The sequence below is a fragment of the Tiliqua scincoides genome, chromosome 3 (assembly GCF_035046505.1).
Source record: "Tiliqua scincoides isolate rTilSci1 chromosome 3, rTilSci1.hap2, whole genome shotgun sequence".
Taxonomy (NCBI): Eukaryota; Metazoa; Chordata; class Lepidosauria; order Squamata; family Scincidae; genus Tiliqua; species Tiliqua scincoides.
Window position 1 is genome coordinate 162,285,552 of NC_089823.1, and position 19,756 is coordinate 162,305,307.

A 19,756-nucleotide genomic window follows, 5' to 3' on the forward strand; every position below is an offset into this window, starting at 1 on the left:
CTTAGGAGTTAGGGAATATCACGATGGGTATATTCTTTTCTCATGTACTTTTCTGTTAGTGGCCCAGCCATGAGATCAACTGAACACTTTGGTAACAGCCCGTGGGCTGTGGGAAGTGACAACCTGGTAGGGGATGCCCTGCATCCACTACTTCTTGCGAGAACTGTGCATATATTCCTATCCTCTGTCCCGTTTTTAGTAAACCACCAGTCCATGAGGACCCATCGTGATATTCCCTAACTCCTATCACGATGGGTCCTCAATGGTACCACTGTACCAAAGTGTTCAGTTGGTCTCGTGGCTGGGCCACTAACAGAAAAGTACATGAGAAAAGAATGGCAAATAAAATATGTAAACTTGCAACAGATCTGGTTGTGCTAATTTCAAAAGTGCTGCCACACAAGCACAGGAAAAGACAGGCATTCTCTGGTAAGCAGCTGTGGACTGAGGGGAGAACATGGATGCTTGTACTTACGCGCACACATTATCATCAGTCTCTAATCTTAACTTCCTAGTCATCTTCACTAGGGGCTCAGGTCTTGGGCCTCACACTGGGCAGCCTGCCAGTCAGCCTAGGTGTGGCTGCCTTAGGTTTTATCTGGGGCATTGGAAGCGCCAGTCTGGGCATGCCTAGCCTGACAGCCAATGAGAGCCCTTGCCCATAGTTTCCCATAGTTAATGGGGAATTCCCCTGCACTATCCAGCTCCACCATCTTCCTTCCTGCCCTCTTTTCTAGCCTCTTGAATCTGTTTCTGTCCTGGCTTTGTTATTTACTAGTACCTTCCTTCTGTGTGACCCTTATGTCTTTGCCCCCATTGTTCCCCTTTCTATCCTGCTTCTTTCCTCCCCTCCCCCGTTCGGCTCTCCCATTTTTCATCATGCTATAACTTGCTGCAGCCTGCTCATAGTCTCTTCCTTTTCTCTTTATCTGCTTCTGCACATCTTTCCATTGTTGCCCTCTTCTTCCTCCTCACTCCCTTGGTCTCCTCCTCCAATTTCCACTCTCCTGCTTCCACCTTCCCCACTTCTGAGGCTTCTGATGCCCCCTCCTAATTTGCTAGCTAGGCCTGTTCTTCTCAGCCTCTGTCAGCTCCACAACGCCCCGCAATGACATCATTGCCAGTTATGTTGATCAGATGGATAAAACAGCCCCTCATGAGTCTTCAGCAATGTGGAGTGGAGTTGATTATCATAGCCCCTCCATGTTTAATATCTTCTAATTTTTAATTTAAAAATCCCACACCAAGTTATACAATTTCCACATTGCACTAAATTCCATATTTGAAAAAAGAATCAATTTAAGCACATATGTTTTATTTAATGAACCTGCCTTATGATTCTGTTCAGGCTTATGTACTCACGGAAAGCAGCAGAAGACATACTAAAATTTAATTTGCACTGAATTTGCAACATAAAAGATTTCATTCATTTGTCCAACAAATGCCCATTATGGAGAATACCCATGATGCACAGCTATTGCTAACAGGCGCTGACATTTCATACGGCACACTCTTGTACAGCTTTGAAACAGAGTTGGCGCCAAATTTTTTTGAACAGTAACTTTTGCCAGCAATTTTCACATGAATGTTCAGTTGTGACTAGCAAGGATAGCACTTTTTTGTTTTGAATAGCACTTTTGAATACAACAATCCCTGAAGGACATTTGTTTGACATTCCCCACTGCCAAGAGGTGACTGGCGCTGTGAGATGAGGGCTTCAGAGTCAAATTCTGAAATGGAGGAATTATTTCAGTGCGGATCAGCTGTGAAGAAGAGAAAGGGTCTCGTGCTCTTCCTTTGGACGGAGTGTGGATAGGATTTATCAGTGATTGTCCTTTGCCCAACAGCCCATTAAAAAGTGGCTTCCAGAGCTAAAAGGATTAGACAAATACATAGCAGAGAGTCCTTCAATGGCTTTTAGCTGAAATTGCAACATGAAATCTCCAAATCCAGATTTCAGTTCCTCCGAAACCAGATGGTGGACATAAACAATGGACATAAACAACTATTGCCTTTAAGTTCTCCTTGTGGGTTTCCCAGAGGTAACTACTACACAGAGAATGCCACTGTACCCTTAATTTGAACCAGCAGATTACTTTCTTTTTACTGTCTTTTACTTTTTACTTTCTAAACTTGCAGCCAGGACTGAAGAAGAGTTTGCAGAAGGAAGTGGATTGGTTTGAATAGTTTTTCCTCCTCCACCCGCTCATTTGATTAATTCAGCACTTGTGTTGACATTCCTTTTCTGCCTTTGACCACATATCTAAGCTCCCAGGTGTGATGTTGAACTTTGTTGGGTTCAGGCTTCCTCCAGGCAATGGTAACATAGGCTTATTGAATAGGATTAAATATAGCTCCCTGGCAGGATTCTAAACACAAGCCTGCTGAAGGGTTTCTCCTAGAGAAGAGAGGATAGTCAGGGGGTTGAACTGTAGCAAATCTGGGAGTCAGATAATTGGATTGGAGACAGCACATAATCAATTCACTGTGCCTAAATCCAACCTATCCAGCAGAGATAACAGCAGCAGAGGGGCATAGAAAAGTCCTTGTTCTCATTCCCTACCTGTTCTCTTCTTCACCAACCCCTAGACCAGGGATGTCAAACATAAGACCCATGGTCCAAATGCAGCCCTTGTAAACTCTTTACCTGGCCCCCCGGCTCTCCCAGCACCACTGTCAGCTGCTCTCAGCTGCTGAGGTATGTTAAAGTGTTATTACTGAACAGGGCAGTCTGCATGATAATTGGGCTCTCCCATATCTTGAAAAAAGAATCAAGATTTGTGTATTTTCTCTTCTGTCATTTGCAGCTAATGAGTTCCTAAGTGAGAAAAAAGTATTTATTTCTGGCCGCGACAACACTTCCTGCTTTATGACATCATTTCCGGCCCACAGTAGGCATCATGAATGCGATTTGGCCTGATGTATGAAATGAGTTTGACACTACTGCCTAGACTCTTTAAGTGGGATTGCCATCCCAAGAACTAGCCCAGTATGGATATGCTAGGGCCATATGCCAGAGAAGGTCTGAGTGGCCCTTACCAATCTAATCTTTTTGCCAGCCATTCTTGGATCTTTGAGTGTCTGGATCAAAGACTGCCTTTGAATGCTGGACAAAGCTCTTTAATTTCTGAACTTTCTGGTGAAAAATGGACAGATGGCAACCTTAGAACTGTGGGCTAGCTGGCCACATGAAAACCAGATGTGGAGAAAGCATCTTACAGACCAAGATCTCCAAAGTCACCTGAGTTTCCTAGGAAAATACTTTCTAGGCATTCGGAAGCAAGGGAGTCCTGCCTCTTTATATTCACTCCTGACCTTGAGTGAATTCCGAAATGGCATATTGTGTCCCAATTCCAGAAGTTGGTTGCACATCCCTTTTTTGCCTGCAGAGGGCTCTGGGGCCTCTGGACCTAAGCAGCTTGTTAGTCTACATCAGACCCCAAGTTTCCCAGGCCAACCTGGAATTTCCTAAGAGGAAAATGTGTCCAGGTGAACATTTATTCCTAAGCTTTCTTGAAAAACAAAAACTGAATGCTTCCACATGTTCCATGAAATAGTTAAGTTCCAGATGGAGATATTTTATGCCAAGTTTCACTCGGGAATGTACTTTTATGGTTCAGTTATAAACCTGTGGAAACATAACTTTGTAATATTGAAACCAAAGTGATCCAAATTGCAAAGTAAAAGATCCAATTCATGATAATAAAAAGCCCTTAGATGAAGTTTAAACAAAACAATAAGGGTGACATTGAGTTTGTCACACAAGATTGACTTAGGACAGGATAAACTTGTTTTGGGCTGTGCAATAGGATACTTCCTGCAGTGTAAAATTGGTTGGGGAATAGTTTCCCTTGGTCTGTGATCTTGAATAAAATATGCCTTTCTTCAAAGTACTTGGATTGATTTTATATACATATAAAAGCAATAAGTATAAGCAGTCTTTCAGAGAGCCATGTTTGGAAGGCCTAGAGTACATAAAGAATTCCTCTGGCAAATGAGTATTTTGTATTTCAAATTATTTTTAAGGAGGAACACTACACAGAAAATTGGGTTGGTTATATCAATATGTGAAACGCAGACCTCTTCTTCCCCTCCCTAAATTACAGCCCCATGCCTGTATAGGATTCTCTGCCAATCAACAGCACAAAGCCTGTCCTGTGTAGGATTGTTTACCCAGCCTTCCCTTTCTCATTGGTCCCTTCTGAACTGTTTCCCCACACCCCCCAGTGACTGTTGTCGCCTCAATTTATCTTTTCCTTGAGTCATTCCTGCTCAGCTGGCTACCTGCTCTTTCCTTCCATCACCCCACTGCCTTGGCCTCACTATCCCTCAGCAACCTTACCTCCTGCATCCTCTTTGCACTCAACATTCTTTCCTTAGCAGCATCCCTAAGGACAAAACTAGACATGATGCTGAGCGACATTTCTGTGGAGGAAATAAAGGCTGTGTTCATTTTTCAGATAGAAAATAGCCGGAAGTGACTAGCTTGCCTCTAGCATGCTAGAAGAGCACTTAATTAAAAAACGGAAGGAAAATGTTTTCAAACCTACTTCAGGGTGTTTTCACAACTTTAATCAAAGTCTTGTAGTTATTAATGCTACCCAATCGACATCAAAGGGACTGGAGGGCCAACATCCTTGAAGGGGGTTTATTTGTTTATTTATTTGAGATGATACAGAGTATACAGCTCTTTTCTGTCTCTATGGGATGGTGCCCAAATGCCTAGAGTCTGATCTTTTATTGACCTGCTCTTTCCACATGTAGTTTTTTTCAACTGGACTTTCTGTTTAAAAGGACCTTGCAAGGAAGGAGCAAGGTGAGTGGGCCTGCTCCTCCCCTCCCCCACCCTCCCCTTGCCCAGTACTGCCCCCTCCCTGCTCTCCTCCCTGCTAGGAGGGCCTGTACCAACTGGTGCTGGGCCCAGTGCCAGTGGTGCGCCAGCACCTCTGGCGCTAAAGTGCCTTATGGCACTTTTTGCAACCGTTGGCCAGTAGAGCTCTTGTGCTGGGCCCACCTAAGTCACCCTGAGCTCCTTGGAAAAGCAGCAGTGATAAATGTAATAAAGAAATAAAATAGATTTCCATAGGAAATGCATTGAATCTGGAGTCAAGGTGTGAGGCAGGTAGGAGGGGGTAGAACTGATACACCACTTCAGGAGGGGGAATCACTTTTTTAATGATCCCAAAAACAATTATCTGCAAGCAGAGAACTAGAATTTAGGAAGAGGGCTGCAGTAGAAGCTTTCTCCTGTCTATGCTAGTTTGTTGTTGTTAATAGGAGTAGTAGTAGTAGTAGTACTCCTACCAACAACAACAAACTAGCATACAAGTTTACTAGTAGTAGTTACTAGTACTACTTACTACTACTACTAGTAGTAAGGGATTTATTTGTTTGCTTAAGCATGGGAGGAGCATTCAAACATGGCAACCCCTCCATGTACTCCGAAGTGGTACAGTCCTCTGTGCCATCTCAGAGCCCAATCCTAGGCGGGTCTACTCAGAAGTCCCATTAGAGTCAATGGGGCTTACTCCCAGGAAAGTGTGGTGAGCAGGCATCCTCTGGGGGTGCAGCCTTCAGCATGTATCCCAATGGCACAGAATAATATGTGGTTCCTGCCATCAAACCAGTGGGGCTGGATCGAGGCACGTGCCAATTCTCAAAGCCGAAGAGGAAGCGGCTGGCCTGCAAAGCATGTCCTTCACTGCAACACACCTGTCGCCCGTAGCATCTGAGTGGTGAGAAGGAGAGTTCTTTTCTATGTGCGCGCATATCAGACGGAATTCGGGAACTGGGCGGGGCTGCGTCGCCAGGCGAAGCCGGAAGCACTGCGTGTGACGAGCGTTGTTAACGGCACAGTTCTCACGCGGGAGTCTTAGGTGGACTGCGGTAGAAGAGACTTCCGCCGCCCACCTCCGTGCCTCGGCGCACCGGATGTTTACAGGGACACACTTCCGCAGCAGTTCCGTCACCTCTATGGTCCGCGCCGCTGGGCCTCGCTGCGCGTGCGCGAGCCGGGCCCCCTTAGGCCGCTCCTGCCGCCTCTATCCCCGTCGTCAGATGCGCTGAGCGGAACCGGCTGGCGGAGCCAAGGAGCGCGGCAGTCGCGGGCGCCTCGCCCCCTTCGGTGGGCCCTGCCGCGCCGCCGTGAGGGGCCGCTGCGCAGCCGCCTCCTCCCCCGGCCCCGCCCCCGCCCGTGCCGCTGGCTCCCCCGGGGCTCCGCGTCGGCAAATGGTTGGGCCGGAGGATGCCGGAGCTCCGGGCGGCGCAGCCCTGCTTCCCTCGGGCCGGGAGGAGGAGGCGGCGCCGGCGGCGGAGGAGGAGGAGAGCGGCGCCGAAGCGGGCGGCGAGCGGGACGCGTCCCGGCTGCAGCGCTACCTGGCCGGCAAGAGACCCCCAAACGGCCACGCCTGCGGCGGAGGGAGGATGACCAACGGCGACGCCGGCTTCCTTCTACCGCCGCCCCAGCAGGGCCCGCCGGGCTCCGAGGAGCCGCCTCGGCCGCTGGCTCCGGAGCGCGGCGAAGAGAAGCTGCACAACGGCGGCTGCGCCTTCTTCCTGGCGGGGCCCGCCCGCGGCGGCGTGGCCCTCGAGGAACCGCTGAGGAGCTGCAGCCTGGCGGGCGCGTCCGCGGCTCCGGCCGCGTCGCCCTCCTCCTCGTCCCCGTCCTCCTCAGGGAGCCCCTCCCCGGGTTCGGAGGAGGCGGAGAGCCCTGCCGCCCTGGCCAGGACCCTGCCTTGTCTGGCTCCCCCGCTGGCCTTCATGGACATCAGCCTCCACTCCCGCAACACCTTCGAGGTCAGCCGCCGCCGCAGCGCCCCGGAGCACCTGCAGCCGCCGCCGCAGGCCCCGCAGCCGCCCGCCGCCGTAGCACCCGCCGGCCCGGAGCAGGGGGACCGTGCCAAGCGCCTGGGCGGTCTCGCCGGCTCCGGCTTCGCCGAGTTCTTCACCAGGTAAGTGACTCATCGTGCCGCTTCCCGACACTCCCAGGGAAGAAGCACTGGCGCTCCAGCGACGTCCTGGTCTGAACAAGCCGCTGATACGGAATAGAGGCGCGCCCCCCCCCCCGCATGTCTACTCTGAACTATTCCCTTTGTTTTCATGGGTCTTACTCCAGGGAAACTGTAGCAGTGTTTCTCAAACTTCTTCGCCCAGCACCCACTTCTTAGAGTGATAATCTGTCTGGACCCACCAGAAGTGATGTCATTAACATGCAAGTGATGTCATGGCTGGAAGTGACATTATCAAGCAGGAAAATTTTTTGACCATCCTAGGCTGCAATCCTATCCATGCTTGCCCAGGAGTAAGCCCCATTGGCTGTCATTGTTAAAAGCGTATGCTTTGTAGCCTGTTAAAAATACAGGGCTCCCCAAATGCAGTCGCATGCCACGGTGGCATCAAGTCGAATATACTAACAATAAAGTATTGAAATGAATGGGGGCCCAGCTGAAATTGGCTCGCGACCCACCTGGTGCGTCCTGACCCACAGTTTGAGAGACAGTGGTGTGTAGGATTGCAGCTCAAGGGTCACATGTGGCTGCAAACCTGAGTTTGCTGCAGAGAGTACACTCAACAGGAAGCCACAGCTAACCCTTATTAACTCTATGCCATTTACCATGTTATCTTGTAATGGTATGCTGTTTACCATGTTAGGTAATACAGACAATATCATGGTTCCCAGATGGTAGTACCTGGAGGTACTGAGTACTGAGGTACTGAGGAATCATGCATGTATGAGGCATGATTCCAAATCTGCATTTGCCTTATTTACGTACTATGCTTATAAGACTGCAACGCTATACGCACTTTCCGGAGAGTGAGCAGGCAGACCCTTTTTTTAAATCATTAAGGCCCTTACATGTGATCACTACCTCAGTGGTGCTATTGGTGATCTTGACAATGCATCCTGTGAAGATCCTTACCTGTATTGTGCTGTGTAGGTTTTGTTCTGAATAGCAGCAGCATTACTGTTTAGTATATCCTAGTCAAATTCTGTGGTAGTCTGGACTTTTTTTAAAAGGACTGTCATTCCAGTCCAGAAGAATTCTTTGTGGCAGAGAGGAAATAACTTGGTTGTTGCCATTATACTCCATTATGGCTCACTAATTTGTTGAGAAGGTTTTTTTAAGATGGTGATTCTTGCTTTTAAATATGGATGTGTAAATAACTTTCAGAGAGCTTTGAGTTTGTAAGTATCCTTAGGTGGAGGTAGCTTGTTTGTTGTAAACTACTGTAGTACTTCTCTTGTATTAGTAATATTTCTAGAGCAGTGATCTTCAACCCTTTTTGTCTCATGACACACTGACAAGGCACTAAAATTGTCAAGGTACACCATCAGTTTTTTGGCAATTGACAAGGCACACCATGCTGCTGGAGGAGGGCTCACATCCCTCAGTGGCCCTACTAATAAATTACCCTCTCCCAAACTCCTGAAGCATACCTTCTCCCGCACCAACACGGAAAAATCACTATGACAAAAGAAGAGAAACTCCTGAAGCATACCTGCAGACCATTTGTGGCACGCCAGTGTGCCTTGGCTCACTGGTTGAAAATCACTGCTCTGGAGTGATGTTTTCTCAGGTGATTTTGCTTTGGTCTTAGCTGACAGTTAGAGATATCTCTGCTTTGGGATGCAGACCTGAGGCTGCAGTAGACTTTCATACGTCAGACCTGCAATTTGTTTTCTGAAGGCTGCCATGAGAAAGGAAACTTAGCTGATCATCCTTTACAAAGCCCTAACTTCGTAACTTCAAGCACTACGTGTTTCACTGCTACACAAGCATCTTGAGAACCAAAGGGACAAATATATGAGACCAAGACCTATCAGGCTAAAAGATTCAGGCAAACATTTCATTAGCAGAGTACAGTAATGTGAAAGTTGTTATGCTGCTTTGTTCTTTCAGGAAAATAAAAATTTCAGATGTCACAAAACAGGCATGTGTTATCTCCTTGCTAAACATGGGGCTGCTCCTGGACAGTTTTGCGACGTCTGAAAAAGCACACCTTTTAATACATAAGTAGCTATTGTTTGAGCCTATCCAGTCACTCTGCATTTTTGTAGAGTTAATGTTCAAGGGCAGTTGAGGAGTCACTGGGAATGTAACTAGTTAAAATGCCACAATACTCTAATAGTATCCGGTGCTTTGATTGCTGCAGATTCTTTTTCTTTAATAATCTTTAGGTTCAGATTCTGAGCTTTAATAAGAATTTTTAGAATGAGGGGAAAGAAAATACTCCCATTGTTGTCAGTGTTGTACTTTTATGCTGTCTGGAGGTGGAGGTGTTTCACATTGGAATCAGCAGCATCTTATTTCTGTTTGGCTTCTCTGGTCATCGTTTTGGAAGACTTGATGAATAGTGGAGTGGAATGCAAATAATGTACCTTTTCCAATTATTAATTTTGCCCAAAGGGATTGTAGTTCCCTAACCAGCTAACATTCAAAAAAAGCATGATTTGCTTTATTTGAGCTACTGCTAGCTAACATGGCTAACCCTCTGGGAACTTGTTTCCCTGGTTATTGAAACTATATAATATCTTACTGCTGATTGAGAGTGAAGAAAATGCAGGATTTAGCACACATTATTTCACAGTGTAAAAATGCTGAGTCAGCCTCCCCCCCCCCCCCCCCCCCGGGAAAGAATATTGTGCATGTAGCATACCTGATGGGATGCACAACTTTTAACTGCCTCTGCTCCCAGTCCCAGCATGTTGGAATGAAGGAAGGGTGGGAAAGGAAGAGTGAATGGCAAAACCTGATAGAAATATTTGCAACAATCTTGCAAAAGTTAATTGTTCTCCTTGGGGAGGTTTTCTCATTCTGTGACTTTGTCTTGACTGATTCTAATAGGAAAGCATCATTTACCAGCATTCTTATATCTAGTATTTGTACTGTGGTTTTTTCTCCAAGGGGATTCAGGTGGCTAACAACACAATTTAAAAATACAAGGGGCATTCTTATTATAACTATAGATCAGGGCTGATCAGGGTCTGGGGTTCCGACAAATCCATCCACCTGGTGAGTGGGCCTTACTGTTCCGCCCGGGCACTGCATGTTCATGCATGTCCATGATCAGGGGGCAGAGTTGCTCTGGGCAGTCACGTCTGTCTGGATGTCCTCTTGTGTGGCCTTCTGGGATGCTGGGCAGCAGACACGACTTTCCAGAGTGTCCCTGTCCCCTGATCATGGAGAACTACATGCTGCACCTGGGCGGAACAGAAAGATGAGGTCTGAATAGGGACTGCTTTTCTGTTGAGCAGCTGCGGTGAGTTTGTCTACTGCTGTTATAGGTGATAATGTCAAATCAAAATAGTTTCAAGTCTTGTTTATAAGGCAGGAGGAGATACTGTCTTAGGTTCCTTATACATTTTCTTTTGATTCTGAGAGGAGATATATATAGTACTTTTGTGTAAGGAAACCATAGGGATTGTTCTACTTGGTGTGTAAATATGTGAACACTTAGGTCATGACTTGTTCCCCTATATTGATGATTATTCCAATTAGTTGTATTAGGCTGACAAGCAACAGGTGGAAGATTACTATGGGGTAAGGGTTCATGTGTCTACTGACAGCTGATACAGTGTCTCCTGAGAAACAACCATAAGCTTCTGTGCTCCTTATTGTAATAGGTGAATGGTGTAACTTTTCATTAGAAAAATCACATTCCCTATGGAGATTTTTAGTAATGTGAGAGCTCTGAGTTTGCCTTACAACTTATAGATAGTTGAATATGTAAACTAGACATGTTCTGCCCAGCCTAGTGAAGGATTAATTTGATTCATGGTTTACCTGCTGGGGATAAGTGGAGAATCCAAAATACTTGCTCTATTTATCACTTGCTAAAAATTTTGATGTTTTTTTATAGTGGTCTGTTGAAATCTAAAGGACAAATTACTTTTCCTAAGATGGTTTGTGTGGTGAAGTTATTTTCGCACCTAAGAATAACTTCAGTGCTTAACTTGTAGAAATCAGTCAAGAGAGCTGCGACATCCTCATTAAAAACCAGTTGCCCTATACAATGTATAGAATTGTAGCCCTAATGGGGAACTTCAGCCAGTGGCCCCTAGTACAGCAGAGGAGTTGTCAGTTGAAAAAGTTCGGGAACCACTGCCTTAGGCTGTTAAACTAGAGCTCAAGGAAACAATGCAAGTTTTATGAAATAACTACTATAGCTACTCACTGTTTCCTATTTGCCTTTTTATATAATACTCTTTGAAATCAAGTATTCTAATACATAACTGCATATACCTGTTGTATTTCTCACTTTAATTATCACACATTTTCTGTTTAATCTGTTTCTAAATTTGTTTGTCCATCACTGTCATACTGGTAGTACTATGTGAGGAAAATTTATAGAAATATATGCTAAAGAATATAACCAATGTAGGGCTGCTTTCCTGTTCAATTACAAATGCGTGGGGACAGTGGTGTAGCTAATGAAAATGTAGTCCAGTGCTGAGTACAAAATGATGCCCCAGAAGTGACGTCGATTTCAGAAGTGACATCACATCTAGCCTTTTATAAAAGTGAAAAATGCAGCAGTGGCATAGTTAAGGCATCTGCTTACCCAATTTTGTAGCCCCCCTCCATGACAGAATCAAATTTAATTTATTAAGTAAATAAATAAAACGTTTTCTGGTTAATTGACCATAATTTTTGATAGAATACAGATATTCCAGTGTGATTTGTTTCATTGCATTAAGCATTAAATTACATTTCCAATGATATATAATATGATGGTATTATTCATCCAGACCAAGGTTTTCCCAATTTTGGCCACTAGTGTCAAGCTCAGGTTGTTGCTTGGTGCAATTGCCACCCACTGCACCCCTTAACTATGCCACTGTGTGGGGATAATGCATAACATACCTCAGTTTTCTTGAAATAGTTTAATTGTGCAGTAACATGTCTTTCTGTGCTGTAGCTTGCAGTTGTCTGTGGTTTTTGAGAATTTAATTTTGTCCCACTTTAAACAAATTAAGCTAGCACAAATTATATACTAAGAGCAGTGATTTATCATCTTGGTGGTCTTGTGCCATTAGTGTAATTGTACTGGTAGTGCAGTTGAAGCCTAATATTTTAAAGATACAATTCATGCAGATTATAGCTTAAAGATGTTCTTCCTGGTGTTCCTCCATCTGGCCTGGATGCCTTTAAAAGGGGATTGGACAGGTTTTTGGAGGAAAAATCCATTATGGGTTATAAGCCATGATGTGTATGTGCAACCTCCTGTTGGGCTAATGGGCTATGTCAGAATGCCAGTGCATGGGAGGGCACCAGGATGTAGGTCTCTTGTTATCTGGTTTGCTCCCTGGGGCATTTGCTGTGAGATATAGGAAGCTGGACTAGATGGGCCTATGGCCTGATCCAGTGGGGCTGTTCTTATGTTCTTATGGTGTTAATGTTTCTGCCTGATATTTGTGTAGGCAGTTCTTATCTGTGTACTGAATGACTTTCACAGGTATCAGTTTCACCTTTGTCTCAGCTTGTTCCAGTGTGTTGGAAAATGCCCTGGCCTGTCAGAGTTCCATTTTGTGCATGTGACTGAGTAGGAACCCTGAATGTTTGGTTTCTCCCTCAAGTAAAATGCTAGTTTCTAGTTTACCTGTGTGTGCATACAACTCAGTCCTTGATAAACTTGGTTTTATTCTTTTTTTATCTTTAAAATCTTGTAATGGTAGGATTGTTTTGCTAGTTACAGAGCTGAAAGTTAGTTGCAGATATATACAGTTGTCAGATTGCAAACTTAAGTGGATCATAAGTGTTTTGGGTGAAGTATAAAATCTACTTCTGTTTACAGTTCAGTACAAAGGAGTGAATAACACTGTGCAGGACTGTAGCCAATGGCTGTGTTGTAGCCCATTGTTTGTCTATTAGATTCTTTCATCATTGTTTACAGTGCCTTAAATTAGCAAAGAAAAAGGTTCAAAGAAAATGGCACTAGGGTGGCATACTCTATTTTTCTTCTTGTTTGTAGTAATGCAGATCAGTGCTTACACTGCTTCCACAACTTGTGCAACTTGTAATTGAGAAATATTTTTACAAGGACTGGGCTGGTAGAAAAGAGTTTACTGTATTATATAAATATTTTAAATAAATATTTTTCAACTGAGTTTTTCGCCTACACAGCAAAAGGAATAAGGTCATGGTTCTTTGTCCTAAGGGGTTCAAGCACCAAAAGAAGAATGAGAGCGGCAGCAAAGGGAGAGATGTTGGACTGTGTTAAATAAGGATAGTTACTTTTCCCTGCTAAATATGAGAGTGCCACCACTTTTTAAAGGAGATGGTGGTCCTGTTTGTTTGGTAACAGGACACATTAGCTGTGGGGAAAATGTAGGAACCTTCAGCAGCTGTCAGAACCTCTGGCTAACTGGGAACCAGTCTTTCAAAATAGCAGGTTGTGGATTATTTTTGAGAGCTGGACTGGGCTCTACTGATGTTCAGTACTTGCTAACAGCAGGGATTGTGTTGTAGCTTTGCAGGTCAAGATGTGATTAGAAAATTATTCCACCTTTTACACACTGGGGAATGAAGCCCATTTCATGATGTAGTGCCTCCCTGATGATCTGGAATCCCTAAACACTGAAATGCAGTTTTTCAAATATGGTTGTCTCCGACCAGGCCCTTAATAGATGGAATATCCTGTGAAATGCTCTCGCTTTCCTAGGAACCAGGATCACTATTGTCATGGTCAAGCTCTGTACTAAATGGGTTGGTTCAGAGATCACATGGAACCATGATTTGCTTAATTTAAATATGGTTGATATGATCCTCTGACCTGGAACATTTATTTAACCATGATTTATTTTGGGTGAACAAACCAGGATTAACTTTTGGCTGAAGTCAAGATTTATTGTATCAGTCCTATATTAGGGTCAAATGTACCCCAAGAAAGCTGTAACAGTAATCCATGCTTCTCTGGATCAATCTCCCTAGCATTTGATTTTTTTTTCAAAGATCGCGCACTTCTGTGATAGGATCATGCGATTTTTGTTGTATTTGTGTTGGCCTTCGGTACTCCTGGTTCTTGAGCGATAGGTGGTAGTTATATTTTGTAAAGCAGCTCTCGTGATAAGGTCACATTTGTTTATCCATTCAATAACATGTAGATAAGCTTGCTGAGCAGTTGCATGTGACTAAATTATTATTATTATTATTAATTAACAGTGTTTATATACCGCTTTTCAACTAGAAGTTCACAAAGCGGTTTACAGAGAAAAATCAAATAACTAAATGGCTCCCTGTCCCAAAAGGGCTCACAATCTAAAAAGATGCAAATGAATACCAGCAGATAGCCATTAGAACAGACAGTGCTGGGGTGAGGTGGGCCAGTTACTCTCCCCCTGCTAAAAAAAGGAGCACCCACTTGAAAAGTGCCTCTTACCCAATTAGCAGGGGTAAATGCCAGGTAACTTTTGCAAAACTTGCAATTATGCCTATGCTAGACATGTTCAATTGTTTTTCTTTACATATTACAAACTTTTTTCAGGATAAAATGTGGAAATTGCAATAACTTAAAATACATGTGTTGCGATGTCAAGTGACTTGATTCACATACAAACAACTTATACACATCCAAAGCACGGATCATGCCACTTAGTGATAGGTACATGTACAGCAGGACTTCTGGCTCTGTCTTAAAGGTACATTATCTGAATAATGTAGTTTAAAATTGGTTGTTTTAAGCTGGAAGGATGTGGCTCTGCAGGCAGTTTAAGTATTCTGTGAGGTTTCAGGGGAGGAATTCTCTTCTACCATATTCCTACTTTTTAGGGTACCCTTTCTTCTCCCTTTACTAAATAGAAAATATGGAGAGCAACCATGTAAGTTGTTCTTTAGACAAGAAAAAATGAGCTTATAGTTTTTCCTGTCAACAACAGTAATGTTGATCCTGCAATATGTCATGTGTGATCAGAAAAGGTGCAGGAATCATCAGAGCAGCTGAGTTTTTAATTCTGCTTTAAAACTTTTTGCTGTTGTGTGTTAAGCTTCTATGAACAGTATGTGTCTTGGACTATGCATGTGTGAGTATTTAGTCATAGTTTTAAATTCAGTAATTAAAACTAATAATCCTTCCTTTTTACCTTTTGTTTCTTGTTCCTGCTTAAACAGTTATGATTTATAGTGTTTGATCTTGCTGCTTGTGATTATTGCAGCATAAGGTGGTTGTAATGATAATGGAAATGGACTAACTAGTATGTATTTCTATACCCTTGGATTATTTCTATACCCTTGGATGCTGGGCTATATGCTTCTAATTATTGTGAGGGAAGAGAAGAAGAAAGCTTATTTGCTGTCATACCACCTTGTACTGGGGTTGAACATTGTTTTGAATATACTAAAAGGGTTTCTCCCAGGTTGACATTTGGCACAGAGTTTATTGCCCTCATGAGTATAGCATAATGTGAGAACACACAGGCTCAGATTTCAGTGACTGTTAGATTTTTGTCTGAAAGCTTGTAGTTGCCAGGCATTCTTAGAAACTGAGAACCAGTAGAGCTAGTATACTGAGACTAAACTGTGAATCTGGACTTCCTCAGTTTAAGTCTTGACACTCTCATGAACTTACTAGGTAACCTTTAAGCAAGGCACCTCCTCTCAGCCTCAACTCCCCAGCTGTAATATGGGGATAATCCTTACTTTGAGGTTTTTGTTAATATGCGAGATTTTTTTAATACGTTAATATGCTTTGCATGCTCAAAGTGATATACAAATGTGTATAATAATGCAGTAAGTGAAACCAATTATTTCAAGCATATCAAGGCCACTATTGTGTTTTGCTGTGATTCTGCCAGGTTTAAGGTAAACAAGGCACGGAATGGAGTACAGATCAAGATTACTGTGCATGTGATATAGAATAAATGCATAAATTAGTTATTGACTTCCCTTAGAAATAATACTGTGTTGACTGCCAATTACTGGTATAGGAGTATTGTATATACACTTCAGGGGCAGCCCAATCCTACCTAACCCCCTGCATAGTAACGCAGTAGTGCTGGCGTAGCCACTGCTGCATCCTGCAGGGGTATTTTGTCTGCAGAATGTCTCCTTATGGGGACATTTTGGACCACTATGGGTCACCTTGTCAGCAATATTGCTGGTGCCAAGTCCTTGTTGATCTCTACAGGTGGATCAGGCCCAGGAAGAGGGTTTGGATTTGGCAGGTGCTGCCAAACCTGGCCCCTCATGGGCCCTGTCTCTTCCCTCTTCTACTCTATCCTTCTCTTCAGGTTCCATTCCGTTTTGGGCTTACCTTCTCCGGCAGGCTTCCCAATATCCACCGACATGCATGGGGAAGGCTCTGACCTTCCCACTGGTGCACCAGCTGCTTGTAGTGCTACAAAGTGCTTTACTACAGCTGCTTTGTTGCGTCTTGCATTGGTGAAACACAAGTTCTGCTGGCAGTACTGTTAGATAGGAGTGGGCTGTTAGTGTTACTTACTCTCCCTTTACCAAGGGTCCTGGATCAGAGGCATGCTAAATCTCTGTCAATACCACACGACAGTAGAAATGGAGAATAGGAGTCTAGTTCTCACTAATGTGATAACCCTGTGCCTGGGCTATACTACATCAGATTGCAGGTGTGAACTTAGATGATGGAATTTCATATAATGAGAGTTGAAAGGGGCCTTCAAGGCCATCTAATCCAACCGCCTTCTTGAAGCAGCAATATTCTCTCTAAAGCATCTTCAAAAGGTTCCTGTTGAGCTTCTGTCTGAAGATCTCCAGAATGGAAGAACTATTTCCCTCATTTGGTTTTGTGGTTTAATCACTCTTACTGTTAAGAAACTTCTCCCAATATTCAACTTAAATCTCTCTCCTGCAGCTTAAGCCCATTAAATCATTCTTACTCCCTGGAGCAGTGTTGAACAAATCTTTGTCCCTATAACAGCCTTTTCAGGTTTTGAAGTGTGCTGTCATACCCTCACTGAGCCTTCTGCAGACTTAAACATACTAAGTTCCCTCAACCTTTCTTTGTAGGAAGAGGTGTTCTTAAACATTTCAATTTTTTTGCTTTCTTTTTTGCCCAAGGGAAATGTGTAGAAAGCAATGTTGTGTGTTTTTTTATTCCAAGGGCACATTTTTAAAAATATAAACTATAATAGCTTTGCAAGTGTACTAGGAGTACCACCACTATATAGGTGGTATAGTGTCTGCAGATGCAGTCACAGTCATTAGAGTTTATCAGGTGTTAGAAAGTGTAGCACTTGGAATTTGACCTAGTACTTTAGATGAGTAGAGTGTAAACCAGTACAAAGTAAAGTGGAACCACTTCTTTTCCTGGCTTGGAAGCATCCTGAAATCGCATTAGCAGCCTTTGCCGCTACGTCACATTGCTATCTCATGTTCAACTTGTGATCCTGTGTAGCACCAAGATCCCTTTTGCATATTGTACTGCCAAGCCTGGTATTGCCCATTCAGTAGTTATACTTCTGATTTTTTTTAATCCAAGTTTACAATTTTGCATTAGTCTGTTAAATTTCAATTTGCTAATTTCAACCCAATTTTCTCAGGATCCTGAATGCTTGTACTGTCTTCTGTGATGTTAGATTTCCTCCCAGTTTACTGTCATCTACAAATTTGACAACGATTTTTCTCTATACAAAATAATTCCCTCTGTGGGGTAATTAGGCTTTGGGGAGTAGCTTATATTACAGATTCTGGTTGATGTCCTTGGTTTCTGTGTAGTTTGTGCAGAGCAACATACAGCTATGTCATTCCTCACTGGAAGTCTTTCCAGATCACAGATTTTACAACTGCTATAAGAACTAGGCCAGGGATGTGGGGAAAGAGAATCTGAACTGTACTTGCAGGTAATTCAGTGCTATCTTGTTTTAAACACAAAGTAGGACTCTAGTAGTTGAGCACACAGCTCTACTAGTTTTTAAAGCTACAGTAGCGTAGCACTGAGCTGGTAGGTGAGTACTTGAGATTGCCTTGAAGCATTCGGCATGTTGTCTGGTGTAACACAATGTAGTTTCTATTCATATGTCTACCAGGGAGCAGTTGTTAAGTTGTCAAAGCTACCACATAGCAGGTTAAATGTCAGCATTAACCTATTATTATCAATAGATGGAGTAGAAACTTCAACGAGGTGCACAAATTCCATATTTTGGTTTTATAGAATCTAGTTCTAATTTGTGAAAACTGTGTATTGCAATGTGTATAGGAAGCTTACAAATACTTGTACAGCCACCTTTGGAATCAGAATTCAGAGTTCAGTTTGAAGTTAGTGCATGAATTATTTTGCTGTTAAACTATTACCTATTATAAGAAAATGTCAAATACAAGGAAGACTGTCCCTTGTAAGCATTTATGTGGGGCCTGGGACTTGAGCCAAACATATCAGATTATTTTGAATCATTTGTGAAATTTGATCCCTTCGCTTGTTTCCTCCCCTTTCCACAAACAGCTTTTCCTTTCTCCTAGTGTTATCCAGGAACTTAAAATGTTGCTATCAATTATTTCCAAAGTGATACAAACAGTTTGTGCTGGAGGGCCTTAGAAGCTTTGTGTTGGGTAGGGATGAGATTGAACTGAAGCAGTGAACCTTACACTGCCATGGCACTGTCCAAATGCTAGCTCTTTAAAACCTGAATTGGCAGTTTCTGGATACCTCTGCAAGCACTGCTGTGCTTGGAAACTGAAGTACAACACTAGTTGCTGCTTCTACATGCTGTCTTTCCTGATGTTTTAAACAACCTCCCCCCCTGCAGAATGCTTTAATAATAAAATGGCAATAAGGGAAGACTTATGGGCAGGTATCATCAGTGATGAGAAAGGGAAAGGAAGGAAGAGAGGAGAAAAGGATCCATGAGTTTCAGGATCGTAGATTTTCCAGGAGCCCAGAATCTTCTTGCTTACCTCAAGGCAAGGGTGGCTTCGATAGACAACCAACTTCACTTTTCAAAGCATCCTATTTGCACCTGAAATAAGGCAGGTCTCTGAATACGATGTTAGTGACTAATATTCCTATGTAATGGTGGGAGTTTCTATTTCATACTGTGGGCTTTACAGATATTAATTATCCAGTATCTATTGAAGCAGGTCATTTGTAGAGCTGAAAGTTCCCCAGTGCCTTTGGCACCATGTTGGTGCAGTAGAATTGGCAGGCATGTACTTATTATTATTATTATTATTATTATTATTATATACCGCTTTTCAACAAAAAGTTCACAAGCGGTTTACAGAGAAAAATCAAATAACTAAACGGCTCCCTGTCCCAAAAGGGCTCACAATCTAAAAATACAAATATAAAGTGTTGGGTCCCCAGGAAGCAGTGCTGTAGTACAGGGGTCTCCAAACCCCGGCCTGGGGGGCCAGATGCAGCCCGCAGCAAGGCTCTTTCTGGCCTGCAGCCAACCTCTTGTCCCCTGAAAGCCTCTGGCTCACTCAACTGAGCATGACTAGATCTGTGCTCTGATTGTGTCTGGAGGATGTTCTGAGGGCCAGAGAGGTTGAATGAATGAGCCCATTCGTTCATTTATTCACTCATCTAAGTTCCATCTCTTATTTATTTAAATTTTATATTTACATTTTTTGGCCAAAAAGTTTGGAGACCCCTGCTGTAGCAGATGTTACTCTAAGCAGAAAAGCAGTGAGGCTGAGACTATGCAAAAAAATGCACCACTTATCACTTGTGCTCCGTGCGGGTGGTTTTTCTTCCTGTCAAAATTGAGAGCTTTTTGTTTATGGAAAGTCCTCTTCATGGTTTTGCTTTGTTGGCTTCTTCCCCATGGCTGCTCATATAAAATGTTTGC

General features: G+C 43.4%; 1 protein-coding gene across 2 annotated transcripts in view; it reads left to right on the plus strand.

The window, feature by feature from the left end:
• Positions 1-6,134: 6,134 nt before the first annotated feature.
• The window catches only part of TBC1D12 (TBC1 domain family member 12), a 61,113-nt gene continuing 47,491 nt past the window's right edge, over positions 6,135-19,756 (plus strand). For both annotated transcript variants that reach the window (XM_066619750.1, XM_066619751.1), the window contains exon 1: positions 6,135-6,950. In XM_066619750.1, coding sequence (XP_066475847.1) covers positions 6,229-6,950 — 722 coding nt within the window. In that variant the 5' untranslated portion in view covers positions 6,135-6,228. The remainder of the gene's footprint in view (positions 6,951-19,756) is intronic.